Genomic DNA, 23045 nt, shown 5'->3' with positions numbered 1-23045 from the left:
GACTTGATCCAACCTCTTTTGACCTTTCTGCAAAGACTGAGTGCATTTCCACTGTGTGATCTTGGGCACATTCCGGCTTGCTCTCTCCAAGAGTGGGCCTGGCCTATGAACTTTTTGCTCTACAGTAGACCCTGCCTTTCTTGACTTGCTGTGGTTTCTTAAAAGTGTTGGTACTGTGTGATTTTCCTATTCTGCCGTTTCTCTCCCTTTTTAAACAAATTATTGGAGTGCCATCTACGGTTACGCGCTCACCTCCTTTTTGCTAAATAAGTGGTGTCTTAACCTAGACTTGTCGAATAATTAACTAGGGAGGTGTATATACTTATAGTGACTGTTTGAACTTGCTTGACATATTAGTGCCAGTGTATTTTTACAAGTTTGTTTTTAAATAAATAATTATATACCAAAGCTCTGGTCAGTGTTTGCCTGTGCTACTGTATTTTAGACCTATTGTGTATACTCTATATACTGCCTAACTCTTCTTGAGAGAAGTCCGACTGCTCAGCCACAGCTACCAGGTAGATCTGGGTGGTACAGACTGCTACCAATTGGGTTTACTGCTTACTCCTGTAGTCTTGGAGTTTTTGCAGTGGTCCCTAAGGGAACTGCACAGGTTTCTGCCTAACAGTCCTCACCCAGTCCGGGGCTATCAAGAACATGGTAGCTCGAAACCTCTGGAGAACCCATGGAATGACGGGAATCGGAAGAACGCGTAATGGAGAGGGAAGGTCGAATCCACCAGAAACACGTCCCTCGGTGCACTGTTTGCTGGGAATTCCCTCGAGCCAAACTGTTCGCATTTCCAGTTGGAATACGTTGCATTAGATCCACTGCTGGGGTACCGCAAAGAGAGAAGACCTCCTCTATGACTCCTGGCAAAACTTCCCACTTGCTTCACACTGTGCCCTGCCTGCTCAAAGCATCTGCAAAGTTGTTCTCTGTGCTCACCAGAAGAACTGTTGAGACAGAGATCTGGTTCTCCAGCAACCAGAAACAAAGCATCATCGCCTCCACGCAGAGGGTCCGGGAGTGCACACCACCTTGTTTGCGGAGATAGTGCATGGCCACTGTGTTGTCTGTCAGAATGAGGACATTTCCCCTGCAGAGACGTGGCAAATGCTTTCAGGGCCAGCCAGAGCTTGAAACTCCAGCCTGTTGATGTGCCACTTGGCTTCCGTTGCTGACCAAAGACTGCTGACCTGCAAATCCTCACAGTGAGTGGCCCAACCCTTCAGAGATGCATCCGTGACCACTCTGGTCTGAGGCCAGGGATGCCAGAAGGGTTCCCCTGCCAGGAGACTGTTGAGGTCGGCCCACAAGGACAGGTCGTTAACCGCTGAAGCGGGCACCCTGTTGAGATCCGAGAGAGTGGCGAGGTACTGAGACCACTGACCGCTCAGGAGCCACTGCAGTGATATCATGCGCAACCTGGCCTCTGGCACAAGAAAAATGCAGAAGGCCATTAGACCTAAGAACGGAGGAAGTAAGCCACTGGTAGAGTGGCATGGTTCCAGAACAAGTCAACCATTTGTGTCAAGTGGACTACTTTCTCCTCAGGAGGGAAGGCCTGCTCTACCCGGGTATCTAGGACTACTCCGATGAACAGGAGTCTCTGTACTGGTGTCATTTGGGACTTCTTTAAATTTAGAGAGAAAACCAGTGTGTGCAGCAGCAAGCAGGTGTCCTCTAAATGGGACAAGACCTACACTGCAGACTTCCCTCGGAACAGCCATTCGTCTAGATATGGAAATAGGTGGACCCCGGATCTCCTGCGGTGAGCCGCAACTACCGCCATGAGCTTGGTGAAGGCCCTTGGGGCGGAGGTTAGACCAAAGGGAAGCACCTTGAACTGATGGTGCATATCCCCAAAGGTGAACCTTAGGAACTTCCTGTGCTTTTGATAGATTGGCACATGGAAATAAGTGTCCTTTAGGTCTACTGACACCAGCCAGTCCTGTAGTTCGAGAGCGTGGAGAATCTCTCCCAATGTCACCACCCTGAATGTGTCCTTCTTCAAGAACGTATTCAAAGCCCTGAGGTCCAGAATGGGACAGAGACCTCCTACCTATTTTGGTACCAGTTAATACTAACCAGATCCTGTCTGCTCAGACGGTACCTCTTCCGCAGAACCCTTCAACAACAGGGCTCTCATTCTTCTAGGATTTCCTGTCCCAGATGGATTGGGGTGGGTGGGCGTCCGGTGGTTCTCTCACAAATGGCAGACAATAAACCCACTGAATGAGCTGAAGAGCTCAGGCATCGGAAAGTAATTCCCTGCCACTGGAGCAAATGCGCTCTCAACCGTCCTCCAACCAGTGCACTGTGAGAAGGGAAAATCAAAGTGACTTTGGAGGCTGGGTCGCCCCCGCTGCTGATGCTGCCTGTTGACCTCTAGAAGTCCCTTTGCCCCTTCCAGAGCATGAGAACCACTTCTGCCCTTGCCTGGCTGGTGGGAGCTGAGCTCTCCTGCCATACGAGCATACCACATGTAGTCTCTTGCCCTAGAGGCGAAGCTGAAGGCAGGTTTGGCAGGCTGCGCAGCTAGACCTAAGGACTTAGTAGTGTGGGATGTTTTTACCCAGGCATCCAAGCCCTACCTCAAAACTGTGCAGTACTGACATGGAAAACATCATGATGGCCAGAGCTTCCCAGAAAATGCACAGGGAAATGCATGAAGAATAGGCTGCCACTAATTTTGCCGATGTTATGGGCACAGAAGGGCACTGCCTAAAACCACCATTGGACTACCCACACAGTAGTCTGAAACCATTGGGAATGGCAATGCTGATTGCCAAAAGCAACCTAGAATTTTGGGGAATTCATTTTCTTAAATCCCAAAAATGGGTGCAGTACCAGTACTCACCACTATCAGAAAGCCGGCGTTTTAAAACAGCACCAGATTTTTTTTATATGTGTAAAACTGAATAGATGAACCCAAAGCATGCCAAAGAAAGACTTACTGAGAGGTGGATCCAATGTAAAGTTATATTCTGAAGTGACTTGAAGGTTTATAACAAGACTGGCTGAGCTGTGGATTTCAGCAGTTTAAGTAAATTTGGACTGAAAGACACTAAAAATCTAAATGTTTAAAAGAAATGAGTGACCTACTTTTGAGTGTCACATAGGTTGCAATTGTTTAAATGTCATAGTTTTAAACTTAGAATCAGCATCCTAGCTGCATATGTAGAAAATGGTCTTGACTTAAACTGGGGAACAAAAGTGACATTAGCTGGGGCCTGGCTTAAGGAACTGAATTCTGCCCACCAGCTACCCCCGACAGGAGATGAGACTTGCACAACAGCTGTGTTCCCAGGCCTAGCTGTCCTTTTGCTGCTCCCACCAAAAGGGATATGACACTTCCCTGATTGAATTACCTGGGCTCTGCAGGAAATTGAACAAAGCCCTGTCCTGACTCAGGCAAATGTTTTATTATGGGGGCCGTAAAAAGTGGCTTCCTCCTGGAAGTAAAGGGGAGGAGCACTGCCTGTGAGAGCAAGCTGGCTTGGCAGAACTGGAAAAACCAGAAATTCAACCTTGTGCTGGTGGGAAACCACACCCCTGTAGCCAGAATATGGTTTAGAAAAAGATGAATAACTCATAGAGCGGACTTGTGAAAATTATTTAAATGATACCATAATTCTTGTGATTTTTCTGCCCACATTTTAAGAGGTTTTTAGAACCGGTGGCATGATCTGGGGGCAAACTAGCAGTTAAGAGGGTATTACTTAAAATGTATGCAAGTTAAAAGTCTGATACTTCATCAATTAATGCCTGCATGCCTTGCGCATATGTGTATAAATTTGAGTAAGAATCTGATATTGGTAAGCTGACCAAAAAGTGAAATATGTGCCATTTTTGAACCCAAGCCCCCAGGAAGAGCAGATTTGGACAGGGTATACCTCCTGTGATATGTGAAGGGTGCATGTAATTTTAAACAAATGTGTACCTGTGCAAATATGTCTTTTGGGTCAAAATATAGATTGTGTGTAATTTGACAGGGGTGGGTTCTCTGCACCATAAACAGACCTCATCATGATGACACTTCATTTCATTCCCCCAATCAAGGGGAAGAGGATGAAGTGGCCAATGACAAGTGGAGAGGGGTAGAGCCTAGTGATGCTGCACACACACCCATTTTCAAAACACATAAAAGCAGACAGACAGGACAGATAGGGACCTTCAATTCCATTTGCTGCAACGCGCTCTGCCGGACCATACCACATCCAGAGATCCAGACTTCAAATCCATCAATCTCCAGAATCCAGAGAGGCTAGAGAGAGAGCAGAGCTGACCCAGACCACTGTTAGCAGAACCAGAGAGCTGACCCAGATCACTGTGAAGTGCAGAGACCAGACCAGAGTCCAGTCTAAAACCTGACCAGATCCGTGGCGAGGCCCATTCTAATTCAAGAATATAGTGCGAGTACCTAGCAGAACTGTGCAGAACCAATCTCTTAGTTAAAATAATATAATTCAATCTATTTTAATCTAAGTAGAACTGCCTCCTGTCACCTGTCATTTGCAAAGCTGTCACCTGTCATTTTCTAGTTGCTAGCTGTCACTTGTCTTTTTGAACTTTAACATTTCAAATCTGAAAAACGACCTTTACCATATCGCTCATATCTCCGTGACCGTTTGTATTAGAGACTTGCAGTAACTTTCCTCTGAAAGCTGGGAATCGTGGCTTTCCTACAAACCTAGAACCTACCCCCTATACTTTTGCTGCAATCGCGAAAAACGCACGCGCGAATTTTACCGCGATTTTCAAATTTCTCAACGTGTGAAAACAGCAGTTTTCTTGCTTTCAGTTGCCAAAAATTCGTTTAACCTGCTAGTTACTCCTAGATCCTTGCTAAAGTGAGTCTGGGCTAACATTAACTTGATACCACTCACGCTGAACCTCTAGAGGGAATTAAAAGCATTTTAGCGTATTTTTCACTTCATTGCCAGCACATATAAAAGCATTTTGGGCCTGTGTTGTAAACTTCTGTAGTCTAAGCTGCTGGGGTGAACTGAATTACATTTGATTGCATTTCTGAGAACTGTGTGCTTTCCTTCCATTTCCTTGCATTGCATAAAGGGGGGAGGGGATTGCCAGAGAAAAGTGATTACATTGTTTTGTTGAACGCATATTGAGTATTTTCTGTACTGCATTTTCATTCCACCTTGCATCCATTTGAAACCATAAAGTATTGTTGCTATCTTATCCATCCTATAACCACTCATCATTGATTATAAAGAAGTGTGCTAGTGCCAGACTATCCATTATTGATTACTGCTCAGATTAGGTGTGATATTCAATTATTAAATTAGTATAAAGTGTGATATATATATCTATTGTTTAAATTATCAAATAAACCTTTTAACTTGCAAAACAGAATTACTTCTTGGCTCAGGGGGGTCAGGGGGATTCTAAGAGAGGGGTGTTATATAGGGGTAGTCATCCAGAACGCATGAACTGGACATAAAGATATATCAATAAGGGTTTCCATTCAGTATCCCAGACTAGGCATTGATTTAGCTGTAGTGTTGAATTGAATCCTCTTACAGTAGCGATTTTGGATTTGTTACATTTTTCTAAGGAATCGTCTGCTTTCTGGCCAAAAAGTCCATCACCCTTGAAGGGCATATCCAGAAGTTTAACTTGGACATTAGTCAAGAAGAACAAGTTACTTACCAACTGGTAACGGTCTTTCGATTGGATGTTCCTCCAACGTATTCCTCATCTTAGATGCATTCCATCCATCTTTGCTGCTCTTGGGAAATTTTTTCGGCAGAGGGCGCCGTGCGTCGAGTCGATGGTCCCTCGAAGGCCTCCGTCGAGGGTGACGTCATCGGGTGGATAAGTAGCACGCGTGGCGCCCATTGGCCTCAGTTCTGTCCCCCCCCTTTTTTTTTGCCTGTGATCTTGTACTGTGCAGATTGTGCCGGCAGACAGGTATTAGCCTTGCGAGATTTAAGATGGCAATAACCCGGAAAAATCTACAGAGGGGTAGGTTGGGAGGGCGATGAGGAATACGCTGGAGGAACATCCAATCAAAAGAACGTTACCAGTTGGTAAGTAACTTGTTCTTCGAGTGGATTGTGTCCTCCAACGTATTGCTCATCTTAGATAGACTCCCAAAGCAGTATTTTGTATACTTTCTCTGGAGGAGGGGTCATATTTTTTCCCACCAATGCTTTTAGATGGCGGAATAAAGCACTGCTTTTCCAAAAGTCAGCTCCCTAGACTGGGAGGCATCCAGGCTATAGAATTTTGAGAAGGTGTGAAGTGAAGACCAAGTTGCTGCTTTGCAAATGGATCTTATTGGGACACCTCTTTGAAGGGCCGTGGAAGAGGCGATGCCTCTGGTGGAATGAGCCCTTAACCCTTCTGGTGGGTCTTTTTGTGCTAGTCTGTAGCATTCTGAAATGCAAAGTACGATCCAGCGTGAAATTGTCTGTTTTGTTACCGATTGACCCAGTTTCCTTCCTGTGTAGCCTATAAACAACTGGTTGTCCACTCTAAGCCTAGAAAGTCTAGAGATGTAAAAGCTTAAAGCTCTTTTTGGATCCAGTCTGTGTAATCTTTCTTCCTCCTTAGAAGGATGCGGTGGAGGATAGAACGAGGGTAAAACTATTTTCTGACTTAAATGAAAATCAGATATTACTTTTGGTAAAAATTATGGTTTAACCCTCAATACAACTCTGTCCTTATGGAACACAGTATAGGGTGGCCCAGAAGACAGTGCCTGCAATTCGCTCACTCTTCTTGCTGATGTTAGAGCAACTAAAAAGGCTGTTTTCCACGTTAGTAATCTTAATGGACACGTGTGCATAGGCTCAAAAGGGGCACACTAAGAATTTTAGGACTAAATTTAGATCCCAAATTGGCACTTGAAATGGGTGAGGAGGAAACACATTAGTGAGACCTTTTAAGAATTGTGTTATCAAAGGAATTTTGAAGTAGGAGCATTCTTCCGATGAGCGCTTGAAAATGGAAAGCGCCGTAAGGTTACCTTTTATTGTTCCGATATTCAGACCTCTATGTGCTAGGGTCAGAAAGATAGTACTTCCGGAATAGAACATAGAAAAGGATCGACATTCTTTTCCCTGCACCAGTTTTTTTACAACGGCAACGGTATAGAGACTTTGTTGCTGGCCTTCTTGCCAAAAGCAACACCTCCATATCATCATCTGGAAGGTTCCAAATCCTGTATCTCAGCCTTTCAGATACCAAGCATGAAGGTTGAGTGTTCTGACCTCTGGGTGGAGAACCTGACCTTCCATTTGAGGGAGAAGGTTCTCTCTCTGAGGAAGACGTACTGGAGGACAGATGGACATATCTAGAAGGTCCGGATACCACGTTCTCCAGGCCCAATCCGGGGCAATAGGATCATGCGGTTCCCGAAGCGTCTCAGCCTCCTGATGATCTGAGGAATGACGGGAATCGGAGGGAATGCATACAATCCACTCCACCACGAACGCGTCCCTGAGGGCTCCTCTCGGGGAAAATTCCCTTGAGCAATACCTTTCGCATTTTCGGTTGGTACTGGTTGCGAATAGGTCTACCTGGGGGGGTTCCCCAAAGGGCGAAGATCTCTTGAATGACTTCCTGAGCCAGTTCCCATTCGTGGGACACCGTGCTCTGCCTGCTCAGAGCATCTACCGTCATATTCTCTTCCCCGGCTAGATGAATTGCCGTTAAAGAGATTCCTTCCTGAATCGGCCAATACCAGAGCTGCATTGCCTCTCTGCACCGGGGTAGTGACCCCACACCACCTCTTTTGTTTAGGTAGTGCATGGCCACTGTGTTGTCCGTCATTATCAGGACATTCTTTCCCCTGACAGATGGCAGGAAGGCCTTCAGCGCTAGTCTGATTGCCCTCAGCTCTAAAAGGTTGATATGTAGTTTGGACTCCGATGGAGACCAACGACCGTTGATTGTCAAATCGTTGGCATGAGCTCCCCACCCCAGGAGTGAGGCGTCCGTCACTACTGTGATCTCCGGCCATGGTTGCCAAAAAGGTTCTCCTTTTAGGATGTTCTCTGTACAGGTCCACCATAGAAGGTCTTGTCTGACCTTGTTCGGAATCTGAAGGTGGTTTGTCATTTGATCCGTAAACTGGGACCACTGAGTCTTTAGAGCCCATTGAAGGGATCTCATGCTCAAGCGTGCCTCTGGCACCAGGAAGATGCAGGATGCCATGAGGCCGAGCAACCTTAAAAAATCCTAAGCCTGGAGATTTTGGGCATTTTGGAAACCATCTGATGAATGTCTTAAGCCCTCGTCTTGGGAGGCAAGCTCTTTCCCAAGGATGTGTCTAGTACAGCTCCTATGTACTGAAGCTGTTGGGAAGGTGTCATCTGTGACTTCTTGAAATTGAGGGAGAAGCCAGTTTGTGGAGGAAGTGGCAGGTGACTTTCAGATCCAGTGCTTGTTCGGCAGAACGCGCTCTGATCAACCAATCGTCCAGGTAGGGGTAGACATGAATCCACCCTCTTCTGAGGTGCGATGCCACCACTACCATTAACTTGGTGAAGACCCTCGGGCAGAGGTCAACCCGAATGGCAGGACTCGAAACTGATAGTGTGAGTCGCCAACTACGAACCTCAGGTATTTTCTGTGTTTGAGATGAATCGGCACATGAGAATAAGCATCCTGGAGGTCCAATGACACCAACCAGTCCTGAAGTTGAAGGGCCTGAAGGATCTGAGAGAGAGTTACCATCTTCAACTTGTCCTTCCTGAGGAACTTGTTCAAGTTTCTTAAGTCCAAGATGGGTCTCAGTCCTCCGTCCTTTTTGGGGATCAAAACATACGGGGAGTACCATCCCTTGTTCCTCTCCGCTGCAGGTACTGGTTCTATGGCACCTTTCTCCAGCAGGGTTAGAACTTCCTGCTGTAGGAGCGGGTTTGAAGAATTCAACGGGTGTCTCCCTGGTGGATTGCTTTGAGGTTGCTTTAGAAAAGGAAGGCAGTAGCCTTGGGCTATTATTTCTAGAGCCCAAACATCTGAAGTAATGGCTCGCCATTCTTGCAAATGCTGCGACAGCCTGCCTCCTACAGGTGTTTTGTGGTGCAAGTCCTCAAAGTGGTTTTGTGGTGGATGTTGCAGCCGCTGCTGGCAGAGAGGCTGCAGCTGGAGCTGGTTTAGCCCGTTTTCCTCGTCCAGCGCAAGTGGCCTTTCTTTGGCCCCTTTGACTGGCCATTCCTCTCGCCTTTCCATATGAGGTGTAATAACGATAGGATGGTCCCCTCAATGATTGCCCTTGTGCACAAAAAGGCTGAGGTTGCCTAATAGCACTCCTAAAGATTTTGCCGCTGCAACCTCTCAAGGCTCTCGTCAGCCTTGTTGCCAAAAAGGTGAGACCTGTCAAAAGGCATGTTCAGAAGGCGTTTCTGTACGTCCGTAATCACGCAAACCTGCGCATTACCGTGCTAGTGCCCATGGACCTGCTTACACTATCCGCAGTGTCTAACCCAGATTGAAGGGATTCCTGCATGGGTTCCTTTCCATCTCCAACGATGGCTAGGAAACCTTCCCTTTCTTCCCCTTCTGGTATGTGCTCCGCCGCCATTGCGATGCACTCCCACAGAGTACGAAAATGTTGCCAAGGCACATGTGGAGTTGGCAGATTTTAATGCCATGCTCCCGGCTGAAAAACCTTCCGTGCCCAACCATCCACACGCTTATCGTCCCTGTCTGGAGGGATAGACGGGTATGCAAGTTTGTTGGAAGCTGTGGTTGCCTGTATGACCAGACTCTCGGGAGTTGGATGTTTTGACAGATAGCCGGGATCGCTACTGGCTGGGCGGTATTTTGATGCAAGGGACTTATTTACCGGAGGAATAGAATCCAGAGTTTCCCAATTCTTGGCCACCCTGTTTTGTAAGGCTACAAGAAAAGGTAGTACTGGGTCTTAAGTGGGACCATGGTCCAATATATCTGTTAAATCGTCAGACAAATTGGGCTGGTGGTCTAGCCCATCCCAAGTAATCTAACACCTTGGTCATTAACTGACGGTAAGATGGACCGGCATGCTCTCCTGGATCTGGTCTACCAAAGTCATTCTCAAGAGAAGTGTCAATGCCACTTGCATTATGTAAAGATTCCACCAAAACCCTCATTCTGCTTTCCTCTGAGATCAAGCATTCTGGGACATTTGGGGTGCCATATTCCAATCCAAAAGGTAAATTTTCCTCATCGGATCTCTCCTGTTCCTCAAAATGGAGGTCAAGGATTTGAAAAACTCCTTCCTAGTGAGAGGATTGAAAACCTTCTCGGGAAAGGAGGAGGAAGAGGTGTAGTACCAGACTCTGAAGAAATTACATGTTTTGTAACTTTCTCCTTCTCCATTTCTGGTTTCCCTGGCTTGGCTGGAGCCTTTGGCACCGAGGGTTTCGGCGTCGATAAAGGCGTCGACGACATAGTGGTCGTCGACAGGGTCTGCTTCGAGGACGTGGAGGCAGTCTTCGACGATTTTCCCTTCAAGGTGCGATAGGTCTCGGACGGCGTCGGTGATCTCGAGTGGTCGACTCGACTGTTAATCGCTCGGCGTCCTGGAAGGTTCCCTATCCTTCCTTTTACGATCACCCAGGCTCGAGGGCGCGCGAGTGTCGGAGCGATGACGTTCCCGGCCGGCTTCCGAAGAAGGCGCGGACCGAGGCTTCGCCTTCTCAAACACCTCCATCATTTTGACCCTGAATGCTTCCCACTCTTCGGAAGACTAATGTTTCGTGGGGCATTTCATCCTTTTCGGAGACTCGTCTGACGACAAGGTGGAGGGAGAGCTGTGGCGTTGTTTCTTCGATTTTTTTGACGAAGACGACAAGCGATGAGAATCGCTTCGGGATCTAGATCGATGCCTTTTGCGTCAAGGAGATTTCTCCTCCTGGGGTCTCGACTCGACGCTAGCGGCTTTTCGATCCTTCCGACCTACCTGTAGCTTTCCTCTCCTTCCTCGCAAGGCCTTCCCCGTCATTGCCTGACACTTCAAACAGGCCTCCATGTCGTGGCCTTCTCTGAGGCACCACAAACACTCACGGTGCGGGTCCGTGATCGACATTTTTGAGCCGCACGACTTGCATTTCTTGAAACCCGGTCTCGGGGTCGTGGTCGGCGTCGAAGACGAGGACATATTTCTTATTATATTATATTTCTTCAACGAACTCGAAGCGCGCCGAATGTCCGAAGCAATGTAACTACGGAAAAACGGAACTGAGGCCTATGGGCGCCGCGCGTGCTACTTATACACCAGATGACGTCACCCTCGACGGAGGCCTTCGAGGGACCATCGACTCGATATCGACGCACGGCGCCCTCTGCCGAAAAAATTTCTGAAGAGCAGCAAAGCTGGATGGAATACATCTAAGATGAGGAATAGGTTGGAGGACACAATCCACTCGAAACCATGTATTTTTAGGGACATTTTCAACTGCTGTCCATAGACCGGAGTTCCCCGCTCCCTTTAAAATAAATATGCGGGTTGCGGGGTTGTCCCCCGCAGGTTCCATATGTTAATCTCACCACAAAAAATGGCTCCATTCTTGCATGGTGACATTTTTGCGGGGACATTAACACATGGAACCCTCCAGGGAACGATGAGAGGAGAGGAATGAAGAGTCTCCTCTAGCCAGCCTATATTTCCCAGAAATGGTATAGCTGATGGGAGAAATAGAACAAGGGTGCTGCCACATAATTGTTAATGGATCAACAATGGCAGGGTCTAAAGGCATATTGCGCTATGTGCTGAGGCCGTCATCAAAGATATCTGTAAGGTCAGAAACTTGTATCAGCGCCACAGATGTAATCAAGGTTATAAATAACCCTTTCTAACAAAGCCCTAAATTTGGACATATTATGGACATAGGGCTGAGATTGCTGGAATTCGAGATCTGGAGACGTGTCCAGACCACTGGCGTCATGGAGGCCTTGAGCCAGCTGCAAAAGCTGATTTTGGTCATCAAAATAATCGACCGCTCCTGTACCCAAGTAAATGGGGTCGACATCCCCCTGATCATCTGCGTCATTACCGCTGAAGATACCTGCCTTGGTATCCAAAAGTTCACACCGGGGTTGGGAGTGAAGGTTTTCCTAACAGTCAATGGTTATTCTCTCAGCGCTGATATGGTGGATGTCTGTGTCAATTGGGATCAAGACGCCACAGGGACGACATCCTTGGATGCACAGAGTTAATCCAGCTTCCATTCAGCACCGACATTGTCAGTACCGAAGCACTAGAGGGGTGGAACATGCTGAGCGCCGATCTTGGCTCCAAAGCCTGTTGCGTGGGGGGAGTGGTGTTAGCCACGCCGACACCAGCATGCTTTTTAAACATGTCCAGCTTGGAGGACTTGAAATCCTCCCACTCTTGGCAGGTGGTAGACCCTGCCTACATCTTACCTTTATCATTCGACGAATCAGAATCCCAACGGTGGCTCCTTATCTTCTTTCAGGATGAGGAAGAATGGCTGCGAGTGGGACCACTTATTCTGACCTAAATTGTTATTCGGGGGTATGCCCCTCGGTTTCAGCCAAAGACCAAACCATCGACTGTGCCAGTGATTTAGACCGAGTCTACCAAGAGCGAATTTAGCTGCTCGATTGCGTAGGGATTTGGGTTGCATTTTGGCGCACAACAGACACCAGTCAGTCCTGTGCCGAGGTACCAGAGACGCAACTCGTGTGGGTCAGTGATGGACATCTTAGTGCCACAGTCGGTACACCGCTTGAAACCCAATAACCGACCGACCTCTTGCATCGAGGAATTGAAAAGCAAAACATTTTCTGACAAAAAACGCAGATAGTCAAAGACTCACCTGTGTTCCTAAGCAGCGTGTTCGCGCCCAGAAAAAAGGGAACTGTGGTGTGGGACATAATGATGAGCCATTTATACGATGCCTGACGTCCCGTCCAGAGCAGACGCCAGATGCCGATCAACACGGATCGATGGCTGGGTCGAGGTCCACTAAGCCCCCTGTTGAAAATTTTCCTGAAGCAGCACAGCTGGAGGGAATAGCTATCAGATGAGAAATCTGTGGGAGATAATCAATCCATTGAAATAAAAACATGCAGGCTTTCCAGCAATTAGTGAATGTGGACTCCAATAAGCAAGGAATGCAGCTAAATGCTGTTCAAGTCCGAACCGGTCAGCCATTTTACTGCTCTCTTAATTTCCTCCAAACATGGCGGATCATGCTGTTCTGTTTTTAGATTGAGGTTAGAATGGATTCTGAGGTTAGCAAGCAGACCCTCGTCCACACACCATGTGGCGGGTGCACAATATGTGCGCAGACCACCCGAAGCACCAGCAATGACAAAGGCTGGAAGACTCCATGGCAGCCAAGAAAACTTACCAACTGCAACAGCAAAGGAGTGGTCTATCTCTTGACCTGTCCATGTGGCCTACATTATGTCGAGATGACAGCAAGACCAGTCAGAAGTCTTGCATTAGAACAGAGAGACTAACGGCCTCTCTAGTAGCCCATTTTCAACTACTGGGACACACTACTGAACAATTTAAGTGGACAATCTTGGAAAAGATTACACCACCCCCAGAGAGGTGGACATTTTACCAACCTCCTACTGCGAAGCGAACAGATCTTTCACCTTGACACCTTCAAGAATGACCTGAATGAGGAGATCCAATGGCATGAACTAGCAGTAATGAGAACGCATATCTGCTGTTTTTTGCTCCATATAGCCAGGATTATTCCACATATATTTCGGCCTCTTTGGATTCTGAGACATTACCTCCCCATCCATAAGAAAGGTTGTACACACTAATTATAGGAGACACACAGGCAAAACACCTCTAAATGTCAGCCCCCCCCCCCCCAAAAAAAAAAAAGAGTACACTGCAGCACCAATAGGTGTGAGGTGTATGACTAACAACTGCACCTCTCAACTGGACTTCTTCCAATCAAGACCCACAACTGATGGCGGGTAGGCCCAAACACGACATCGTGCACACCTGAGGATCCCCCTCCTGAGCCTTGTTAATGCCAATTGGTCCACCAAGACCGGGACATATCAAGTGAGATCAGAAACGTGGCTGCACCTTGGCAATACACATGAGAGCACGGGACAACATCTCCAGTACCTTGGTAAACAGGATCCTCGGACCACCGCATTGTTGCCCCCAAACAAACCCACAAGAAACTGGCCCCTTAGACATGCGCCCCTTCGGTATTATACACGTAGTTATGACCATGTTTTGATTGATCCCGCAAATAAGGCAAATATCTAATCTATAGCTTTAGCTAACACGGCCACATTGTGTAGAAGGCGTTGCTTAGCAACGCAGGTCAAGCCTTAAACCAGTTGGTGTGCTGCACCTTGACACATTTATGATGCATATAGAAGCAAGCGCACGCTTATTAATTTTACATCAAAATGGATGAACTTCAAAAAAGACTGAAGTTGTGGCTACTCGCATGAAAAACTAAGTGAAAACCAAAATATAGAACATCCGGCCACACCTGGCAAATCAGCATCTGTACCCAATTATAAATGGCATGCTGGTTCAACAATTCAAGAATATAAGGTATCAAAATATATGAAAAAACAAGAACGTCCGCCAAATCTGGCAAACAGTGTAAGCCGATGATATTGGCATTGCAGCTTGCGCCACTTCAGAATGGCCGCCACATTAGGCAATGCTTTTCCAGCATGTCTCTGGGCGAAGATGCGTGAATTGAAACCGGCAGCCTAAGTTGCCTAGCAACCCTTGTTTGCCTGCATGTGCGAGTGTCACCGCGGCAGCAAGTAACAGATCCAGAGAGGCACTCTGTCCACCCGACGGTAAGAATTATGGCTAATCACTGCTTTTTGCTATCACTCGAACTCACAGGCACTGCACGCACTGATCTCTGAGGACACTTCAGGCATAGAGATCGAAGTGCGAGTGACCCCGTTCCTTGCATGTACGCCGCTCCGAGCACTCTGGCATCCGGAAAGCACGACACTCTCCCGTATCCAGGACAAAATCGTTACTATTAAAAATAAGAATATGGAACCGTTAAAAACATGCTCCTGCAATGCACCTTTAACTATGGGTTCTGCCCGGATCTGTCGCTCCATGCCATCTCGCACAAGCGACATGAGGGACAAAGTGGGCTGCATAACTTACACACATGCGAGCTCCATAGACAAATGCTCCGTGTAGACCACATTCCCCCATAATGGGGGCAGAGCTTTAGACAAATCACAAATGAATATGTGCACTCTGAGAAGTCAACAGTAATGTAAAAAGGATGAAAGTGGATTGCAAGTAATTCCCTCTTTCCTTTCCAAGCTAACTCATGGGGTGATTCCCAGTCGACATCTGCAACGCAGAAACAGAGACTGACCGCCATGGAAAGGACTTGCTTACTGCTAGTGTGAAAAACAACATGTTTTACCCGTTAATTTATTATTTTCTTCAATGGAATCAAGGTGCGTTTCCTGAACGCAAGCAATGACAGGATTACCTTTCTTTAAATGGTTTAAGAATTCTGTCTTTTAATAGGGTCATTAAGTCCTTTAACATTCCATGACATGACTTTAATACTCATTACTACCAAGAATTAAACCGTGATGGGAAAAGAGACATGTACAAAGCAATAATAGGATCAAAACATTATGCAAAGTGATACAATTTACAATCTCCTTTGGTGCATTGGAAATAAGATAATCTAGTATAATGATTGTCTTAGTGTGACAATTATAAAGGGAAGATAAGGAGAACACAAAAGGAAAGGGAACATAAAAAGTATGCACATTTGATTATTTCGGTACTATACAGTGCATGAAATGTCAGTAACCAATAAGTGAAAAGCAATTTGCTAAAATATTGAAACAGGAACTTTTTAGGAACTGCCGTAAGCAGCAACAAGACAGCTCACAATGAGACAGCCGGAGCCAACTATATGGGTTGTAAAGTTGGGCCAATTAATAGTAGAAAACAAGATACAAACCATGGGTGAATACATAACTGAAGTTGTGAAGGAATAAATAACGATATTTGGTTGAATAGGCATCTTCTGGGTCAGTATGTTTTATTGGGGTCCTGGATTTATCTCTGTTTTTCTAGGTTATCAAACACGGGAAGGATTGAAATCGGATGCTGGAGTGGTGGGGTTTACTAGGTTTGAGTATGTGCCGGTCCAATAAATTATGTCCATGTAGAGGTAGCTGGGTGGGAGCGTTGGAACACTGTAGGGAGATTCATCAGATAAAGTGACCATATCAGAAGATAGTAGGGATTTTACAAGGGCATGTGGGTCTTTAGTGTTTAGCTATTCTTTGGTGATGCCACCTGGTGGCTTATAAGCATTCTTGCTGGTTCCAGCAGACCCTATTTAATATCCAAATTCTTAAGTGTCAGCCTTAAATCTAAACATCTTTCTTTTGTCTTGAGTCGCTTTGGAAAAATCTGGGGAAATAAAAATCTTGTTGCTTTGAAAGTTCAAAGGTGCGATTTGCTTTGCAGTAAGCCGGATCTGCTGTGCTTGTTGGTGTCATAACAGGCAAGCAATTGGGGGTCTAGGTGAGTTGCTATTGCAAGTAAATTGAGGTCTTATTTTGTGAGCACGTTGAAACTCAAGATGGTGTGAAAGGTAATAGTTAACATTTTTTGGGAGTCAATCCGTGAGAAATTGAATGGGGTCATTTTGTTCAATGTTTTCTGGCACACCTTATATTCTTATATTATCTCGCCCATTTCTGTCTTCGAGATTGGCAATTTCTATTTCCAAATGCTGGATTATACTGTGTATTCGTTCCAAACATTCCAATCTATCTTTCGTAGATGGCACACGTTCCTCTACTTCTGACAGTCTGGAGTTCATCATTTTCATGTCATTTTTAAATGATTTGTAATCATGTTAAAGGATATTTGTACTGTGCACTATCACCACCGGAGTGGTCCCCTGGCGCTCTGGGGGCTCAGAAAAAGGGAAAGGGGGTTTTGGGGGATGGGGGTGAGTTACTCGGAATAAGCTGGAAAAGTGCAAGAGAGCAGTGATGTACTGTTGGCAGCCTCAGCCTGGTGGGTCAGTTGGCTGGGCTTGGGGTGTTTTACGGTCGGAAGGCCATGTGTGCTGTTGTGCGAGTCTATGTGTGGTTTGTTTTGTTGTTGCAGTGTAGTCAAGTTTGTGCGGATTGTGGTGTTGTAGGCTTGTGGTTGTGTTTGGTTAGAGTTTGAGAGGTGTATGCAGAGGGGTGAAATTGTTAGTGGATTGGTTAATTGGCATTGCTGTCCTTGCAATTATGTCTAGGTGTGATGTTTGCTATCATTCATTATTCCATCTGAGTGTGGCACTTGCTAATCTTCAATATTCTATTTAGATGTGAGGCGAGCCAGTGATCATGTTTCCATCCAGGTGTGGCACCTGGTAACATTCACAGTTTCATTTAAGTGTGGCGCATGCTAACATTCACATTTCTATCTAGATGGGACGCAGGCTAAAGTTGAGAATTCCATCTAAGTGTGGTGCATGCCAACATTCACATTTCTATCTAGATGTGACGCAGGCTAAAATTAAGAATTCCATCTAAGTGTGGACAAGCTAACATTGTTACACCTGTCTAAATGTGCCGTAGTCTAATCTTCACAGTTCTCTCTAGGTGTTGCACTTTTTAACATTGGCAAGTATGTTAGTATATAATCCAAGGCAACATTTACAGTCCAGCCAAGAATAGATTTAGGCTGATGGTGACAAATCTCTTTAAGTACGCATGGTGTAAGTCTATGGCAGTCTACGTTCTGGAAAAATAAGGTAGAGTAGCGGGGGCGTTCTGGAGTAGAGTAATTGCTCTACACCCCACCCATGCCACAAAGTTTTTGTTGTCTGTTGACTGCTGGCTTCATTGGACCTCGAATCCAAGACAGAGATAGATGATAAATGGAAGACAGTTCTTGCAATATTTTTCCATGCCTTTATCGATGGAAAAGTAATACTGACATTTTGAGCAGCCATTAGTATTCCAGACTACAAATTAGAATACATGTTTTAGCAAGCGCTTCATGTCCTTCAAAAAGGTTTTGAACTATGGTCCAAGAGCTGAACAATGTTCGTTTTAAAGCAGAATACTGCTTTAATAAATGTAATACCAGCGCTGGCCACTTGATGTAAGGCAAGAGAGGCCTTTAATATTTCAAGAAGCTGCGTTCTCCCGTTAAACGTGATGGGGCTTCATTACCTGAGAGGTGGCGGTACATCACAATGCCAACAATCTGTGTTAGCGAATAACTACTTTGGGCTAATAGAGCAGGTCGCTGCAGGCAAACTACGAAACACACAGCGACCGCCATCAGCAGCGATCCGAGCTCTATAAACAGAGCATCAAGATGTCCTGCTCGTAACAACGGTGGAGTCGGTCTTCTTCCAAGCCACATCAAACTTCCACCCAGAGATTAGCAGCCTCCAGCAGAGCCCGACTTACTCGTACACCAGACTCACTGAATAATTCAAATCGGTAGAGGCACCACAGAACGCAGCATCACTGACATCAGGAAAACCGCTAAGTCGTTTCACCCGATAAAGCATAAATAAGGCCATATATCAAACGCTTCATCTGAGCACATTATGCGGTCATCTTGTTTGATTGCTGGCCACGCCTCCCATTGAAGTGGTTACTTTTAAATATGTTGATAGTTACAAAATATTTCATGAAGCAAATTAGGTTAAGATGATGTTTTCATTGTGGGTTTAGTGCATATTCAAAGATAAAAAGTTGTCATTACACTCATAACTTGAAGTTAACATTATCCTTTACGTTGGACATCAATCTCAAAATGTTCTAGATGTGCGATTTTTAGTGAAAGGATGGAAATTATACATAGAAATCAGATTATGCAAACTGAAAAACTTGTTACTGGTTTGGTGAACTGAATTTAGACATTGATACCTGAGAAACTGATACAACAGCTGTCGGAGAATGCGACCCATCTGACTCTTTTTCAAATTCCTATAAAGAAAATGTTGACATTAATTTAGACAAGAAATTATAAGGCAACCTTACAGGAATAAGCTTACAGGACTAGTCTGACTTAGGTTATAGCTTTCAAATAAAGAAACAGTACCTATATTTTTCCCAACCCACCATTTTTGGTTTTACTCCACTCATAGAACACTGCTTAATTTTCTATTTTTTCAAATACTATAGTCGTGCCATGAATGTAAGGTGTTCCTACTTAAAATACAATACAATTAAACATCAGTGCTTATCAAAAGCATAGCATATGGAAGAGGCATGTAATGTACAATATAAATAGATGTTGATTTCCCATCCCTTGCCTTTTCAGGAAAAGCGTGCAAAGATTCACATAACATAGTTGAAGACATTAGTGAACAACTTAACCTTAATGCCATTTGACACAAGGTTTACCATTTTGTATGTATGTTCTATTACTACAATAACTTAAAGGTTTTGCTGAGCTTGACAGCTTTTGCTGATTCTCATGCTGTGCATAGTGGTTCAGTTTGAAAATTGCATCCTGTTTTTGTACAAGTGGCCATGACTAACTACTCCATATTAAGGAGACAAATCACAAAATGGTAAACACATAGATGTCATCTTTAGATCATCATTTAATTATCCTGTAATTCTTTAGTCCTTCCTTTAGTAATTAGAATGCATTTTGCAACTGTTGACTTCACAAAGAGGTAGGTTTGCTTGCAGGTTATTTCAACAGTTCAAAATGCAAACATGTTCAATGAAATGAACAAGTTCCACTTGTGGGGTAATCTACTATATATTAGAATGTTGTGCTTATATTTAGTTTCTAGCCACATTCGGCTAGGATGGACTCGTCTTATCTGACCTAAATTTATAAAGTGCAACATTCACGCAAAGCAAATCTTGGCGCTAACTTAGGCAGGAAAAGAAAACTAAAATAAGTAGGTTATGAAAGATCATTTTTCACAACCCGAAAATCACAGGGAAGAGAGTTCCACAGCAAGGCAGCGGCCACAGAAAAAGACTGGCAACAAATGCGAGCGAATTTGAACCATGGAACATCAACCTGACAGGCCTCAGCCAACCGCAAAGCTCAGCGAGGGACATTGGGATAAAACTTGGACCGCAAATAAACAGCTTGTGTACCATGAAGAACTAGATGCACTAAGCAAAGGGACGTAAACTGGATACGCTTTGCAAATGGTAGTCAGTGTAGGTCACACAATATTGGAGAGATGTAAGCACTCTGGCTGCAGAGCTCTGCAAGATTTGGAGATGCCGGATAAGGTAGATCAGCTGTGCAGTAAATGGAGAATTGCAGTAGTTCATGGAGGACAATACAGCAATGAAGACATTGGTGCACAGAGTTGAGAAGATTGAAAGGGAAGAACCTTATGCAAGATTTTGAGTTTGAAATAGCCCTGCTGGTAGACCGCACTAATCTGGGTTTACATAGAAAGAGATGCCGCTATTTTAATGCCCAGGTTTTTGATCAATGGGGTTGCACTGGGAAAGACTTTAGTCACAGTCTCAGGCAAGGACAGATCTAACTGGACCAAAATCTGGGTGTCAACTACATAAGCATAACAAAACAAGCTGTGGGAGAAGAGTTTGGCAAGTGGCAGTACACATTGAAAAGTATCAGGGAGATGGCAGACCCTTGTGGCACACCACAGGAAATAGCAGTAGGCGGTCTAGCGAAAAAGAGGGAGAGAAAGATCAGAAAGAAAATGGGTATACCAGGACAAAACAGCAGCAGAAAGCCTGCTCCTCCAAGGCAATCAAGCAGGACGGCATGGTCGATCGAATCAAAGGTGGCCGAGACATTGAGCAAAATTAAAGCGCCCATGCAGCCTTGATCATGCAGCCGAGAGAGATTGTTCACAACATAAACCTGCTCACCTTCAGTGCCTGTGTCCTGGTCGAAAACCTGACTGAGAAGAGTGAAAAAAAAAGAGGATTCCTCATTAAGGGAACCCAGAAAGAGATAGACTAGCGAATAACAACTTCATAAAAAAGGGAGGAGTGAAATCGGCCGGACATTGGGCAAAATTGTGGCGTCTGACTTAGGCTTTTTTTTAGCAATGGATTAACCAGTGCATTTTGAAGGGAGGCAGGAATCAGGCCAGAGCTAAACGCTGTATTAACTGCATACTGGACCCAGGAAGTAATCCAAGGCACAACCATCCATCAAGACAGATAATGGAATTGGATCGTTCAGGGACGCAGAACTCAGCCTAGCTTTAACGGCTATAATTTCCTCAACAGTAAACATAGGAAAGGTGGACCGGCAGTGGTCACAGCCTGAGATTCCAGAGATCTCAGACTAGAGGAACGAAAATGTTCCGGAATCTTGTCCATTATTTTCACAAAGTATGTGCAAATAGTTACAAAGATTGAGATGGAAGGACTGGCTCAGTCAAAACAGCTGACAGAGCGCACCACTTTAAAGAATTCACAAGGTTGATTTATGGAGGTTTCCACCTGGATTGTGAAAAACATGTGCTTTGATTCAAATATAGCTTTGTGATACTCTGACGAAATTTGCTGCAACAGCCTTGGCTGCAGGACAGTAGTTCTGCCTCTATTTGTGCTCTGCTTGTCTATGTTGAAGGAGGGCTTGATTGACATTGAACCAAGGTTCAGATCCTCAAGTCTTAAATGTAGCTGTCTTAAGGGGTGGGGGGCAATAAGATCAGCAGTTGCAGTATAATCCTGCAAGATAGCATTTAGATCAGGTGTGGGGTAGTCAGAACAAAACTTCCAACTGGTTGGAGAGTTGCTCACTCGACACCGACCGCCAATTCAGACGAGAGGTACAACAAGATTTATGTATAGTTTTTCCATTCTCACCCTTCTACGAGAAAGGAATAACAAGGCAAAGAAATGGGAAGAGCTGAATAAAACCTAATCTCCAATTAAGACTCAAAAATACATTTTAAAGTATTCCTAATTGATGAGTGGGGCCTGGAACGAACTGAGAAAGGGCCAGTTCATTCATAGCTGCTGAAATTAATTTGGCAGTCGAGACATCTGAAGGATCACTTGGTTTAAGATTAAAATCCCCAACTATCCAGAGATTTGTATAATGAAGCTGAAGGTCTACAGCTAATTCCAAAAAGGCATCAGCAAATCTAGTCATTCCCAGAGGGCTGTACACAACCAAATTATAAGTGAAGCCGGAAGGAGTTGCTTTTAAACGGGAGAGCCACGCCTCCATTTTCAAGTTAAGGTTCAGAGATAACAGTCCCAGAGAACCGGGTGCTAAATATGATGGCAACCCCTCCACCGGAGTGACCTGTAGAGCGATCTAGATGTAAGATATTAAAATGAGGAGGTAGAGGCTGTACTATAGCTGGCCCAGACGAATCACAGAGCTAGGTCTCAGTAATACAGGCAAAGTCAGGACAATTATCACACAAAAATGCATAACTATGCACGTAATGGACAACAAGTGAACGGGCATTAAGTGGAAGGTGATTTAAAAAATGCAAAGACAAAGTATTGGGGGAAAGAGGAGTGTCAGAGATAAAACTCACAGGAAAACGTGTCAGAGAAGGTGTATGCTGCATGAGCAACTCGCGTGACATGGTACATCGAGGTATACTTACCAGAAAGGACCAAACAGATCCATCTGTTGGCTCATCCGCAGCTCTGACTAGCATAGGCGGGTTTATCTTTGGCAAGCACAAGGCATGCCTGCTGTCTGTCTGGGTCCAAGAGCAGCTATGAATACACAAAGTATTGCAGAAGTCAATCCAAGAAACACTGCGGATTGAACAGGAAAGAGACTCTGAGGAATGTGTGCTGGTATGAAAACAAAACAATGCTGAACGGGAATGGGAATCCATCTTCACCGAATATGGGTAGCCGAACCAACAGGCAACCAACTGGCCCGCATAGCCAACAGGGGATGAGCAAATGCTTGGTCTTCTCTTTTTATCCAGTGTACACTCTGCCGAGTCAGAAAGTGGTTTGGCGACACAGTGTGGTCAGGGGGCATCAGGCGGGCTGGGTATAGTGGCAGCAGGTAGAACACCCTCATTAAGTGTACAAATGGTAGGGAGAGAAGTGGAGGCAAAGAGGGGAGAATGGGGTAACTACCCCCTGAACCTCCCCCA

At 45.3% G+C, this 23045-nt stretch overlaps 1 protein-coding gene across 3 annotated transcripts in view; it reads right to left on the bottom strand.

The window, feature by feature from the left end:
• The window catches only part of PAPOLA (poly(A) polymerase alpha), a 1157717-nt gene that overhangs the window by 51939 nt on the left and 1082733 nt on the right, over positions 1-23045 (bottom strand). For all 3 annotated transcript variants that reach the window (XM_069637718.1, XM_069637717.1, XM_069637719.1), the window contains one exon: positions 18874-18933. In XM_069637718.1, coding sequence (XP_069493819.1) covers positions 18874-18933 — 60 coding nt within the window. The remainder of the gene's footprint in view (positions 1-18873; positions 18934-23045) is intronic.

The sequence above is a fragment of the Ambystoma mexicanum genome, chromosome 14, assembly GCF_040938575.1.
Source record: "Ambystoma mexicanum isolate Mex_15411 chromosome 14, UKY_AmexF1_1, whole genome shotgun sequence".
Lineage (NCBI taxonomy): Eukaryota > Metazoa > Chordata > Amphibia > Caudata > Ambystomatidae > Ambystoma > Ambystoma mexicanum.
Note: the sequence above shows the minus strand (reverse complement) of the source record. Positions and strands in the feature narration are given on the sequence as shown.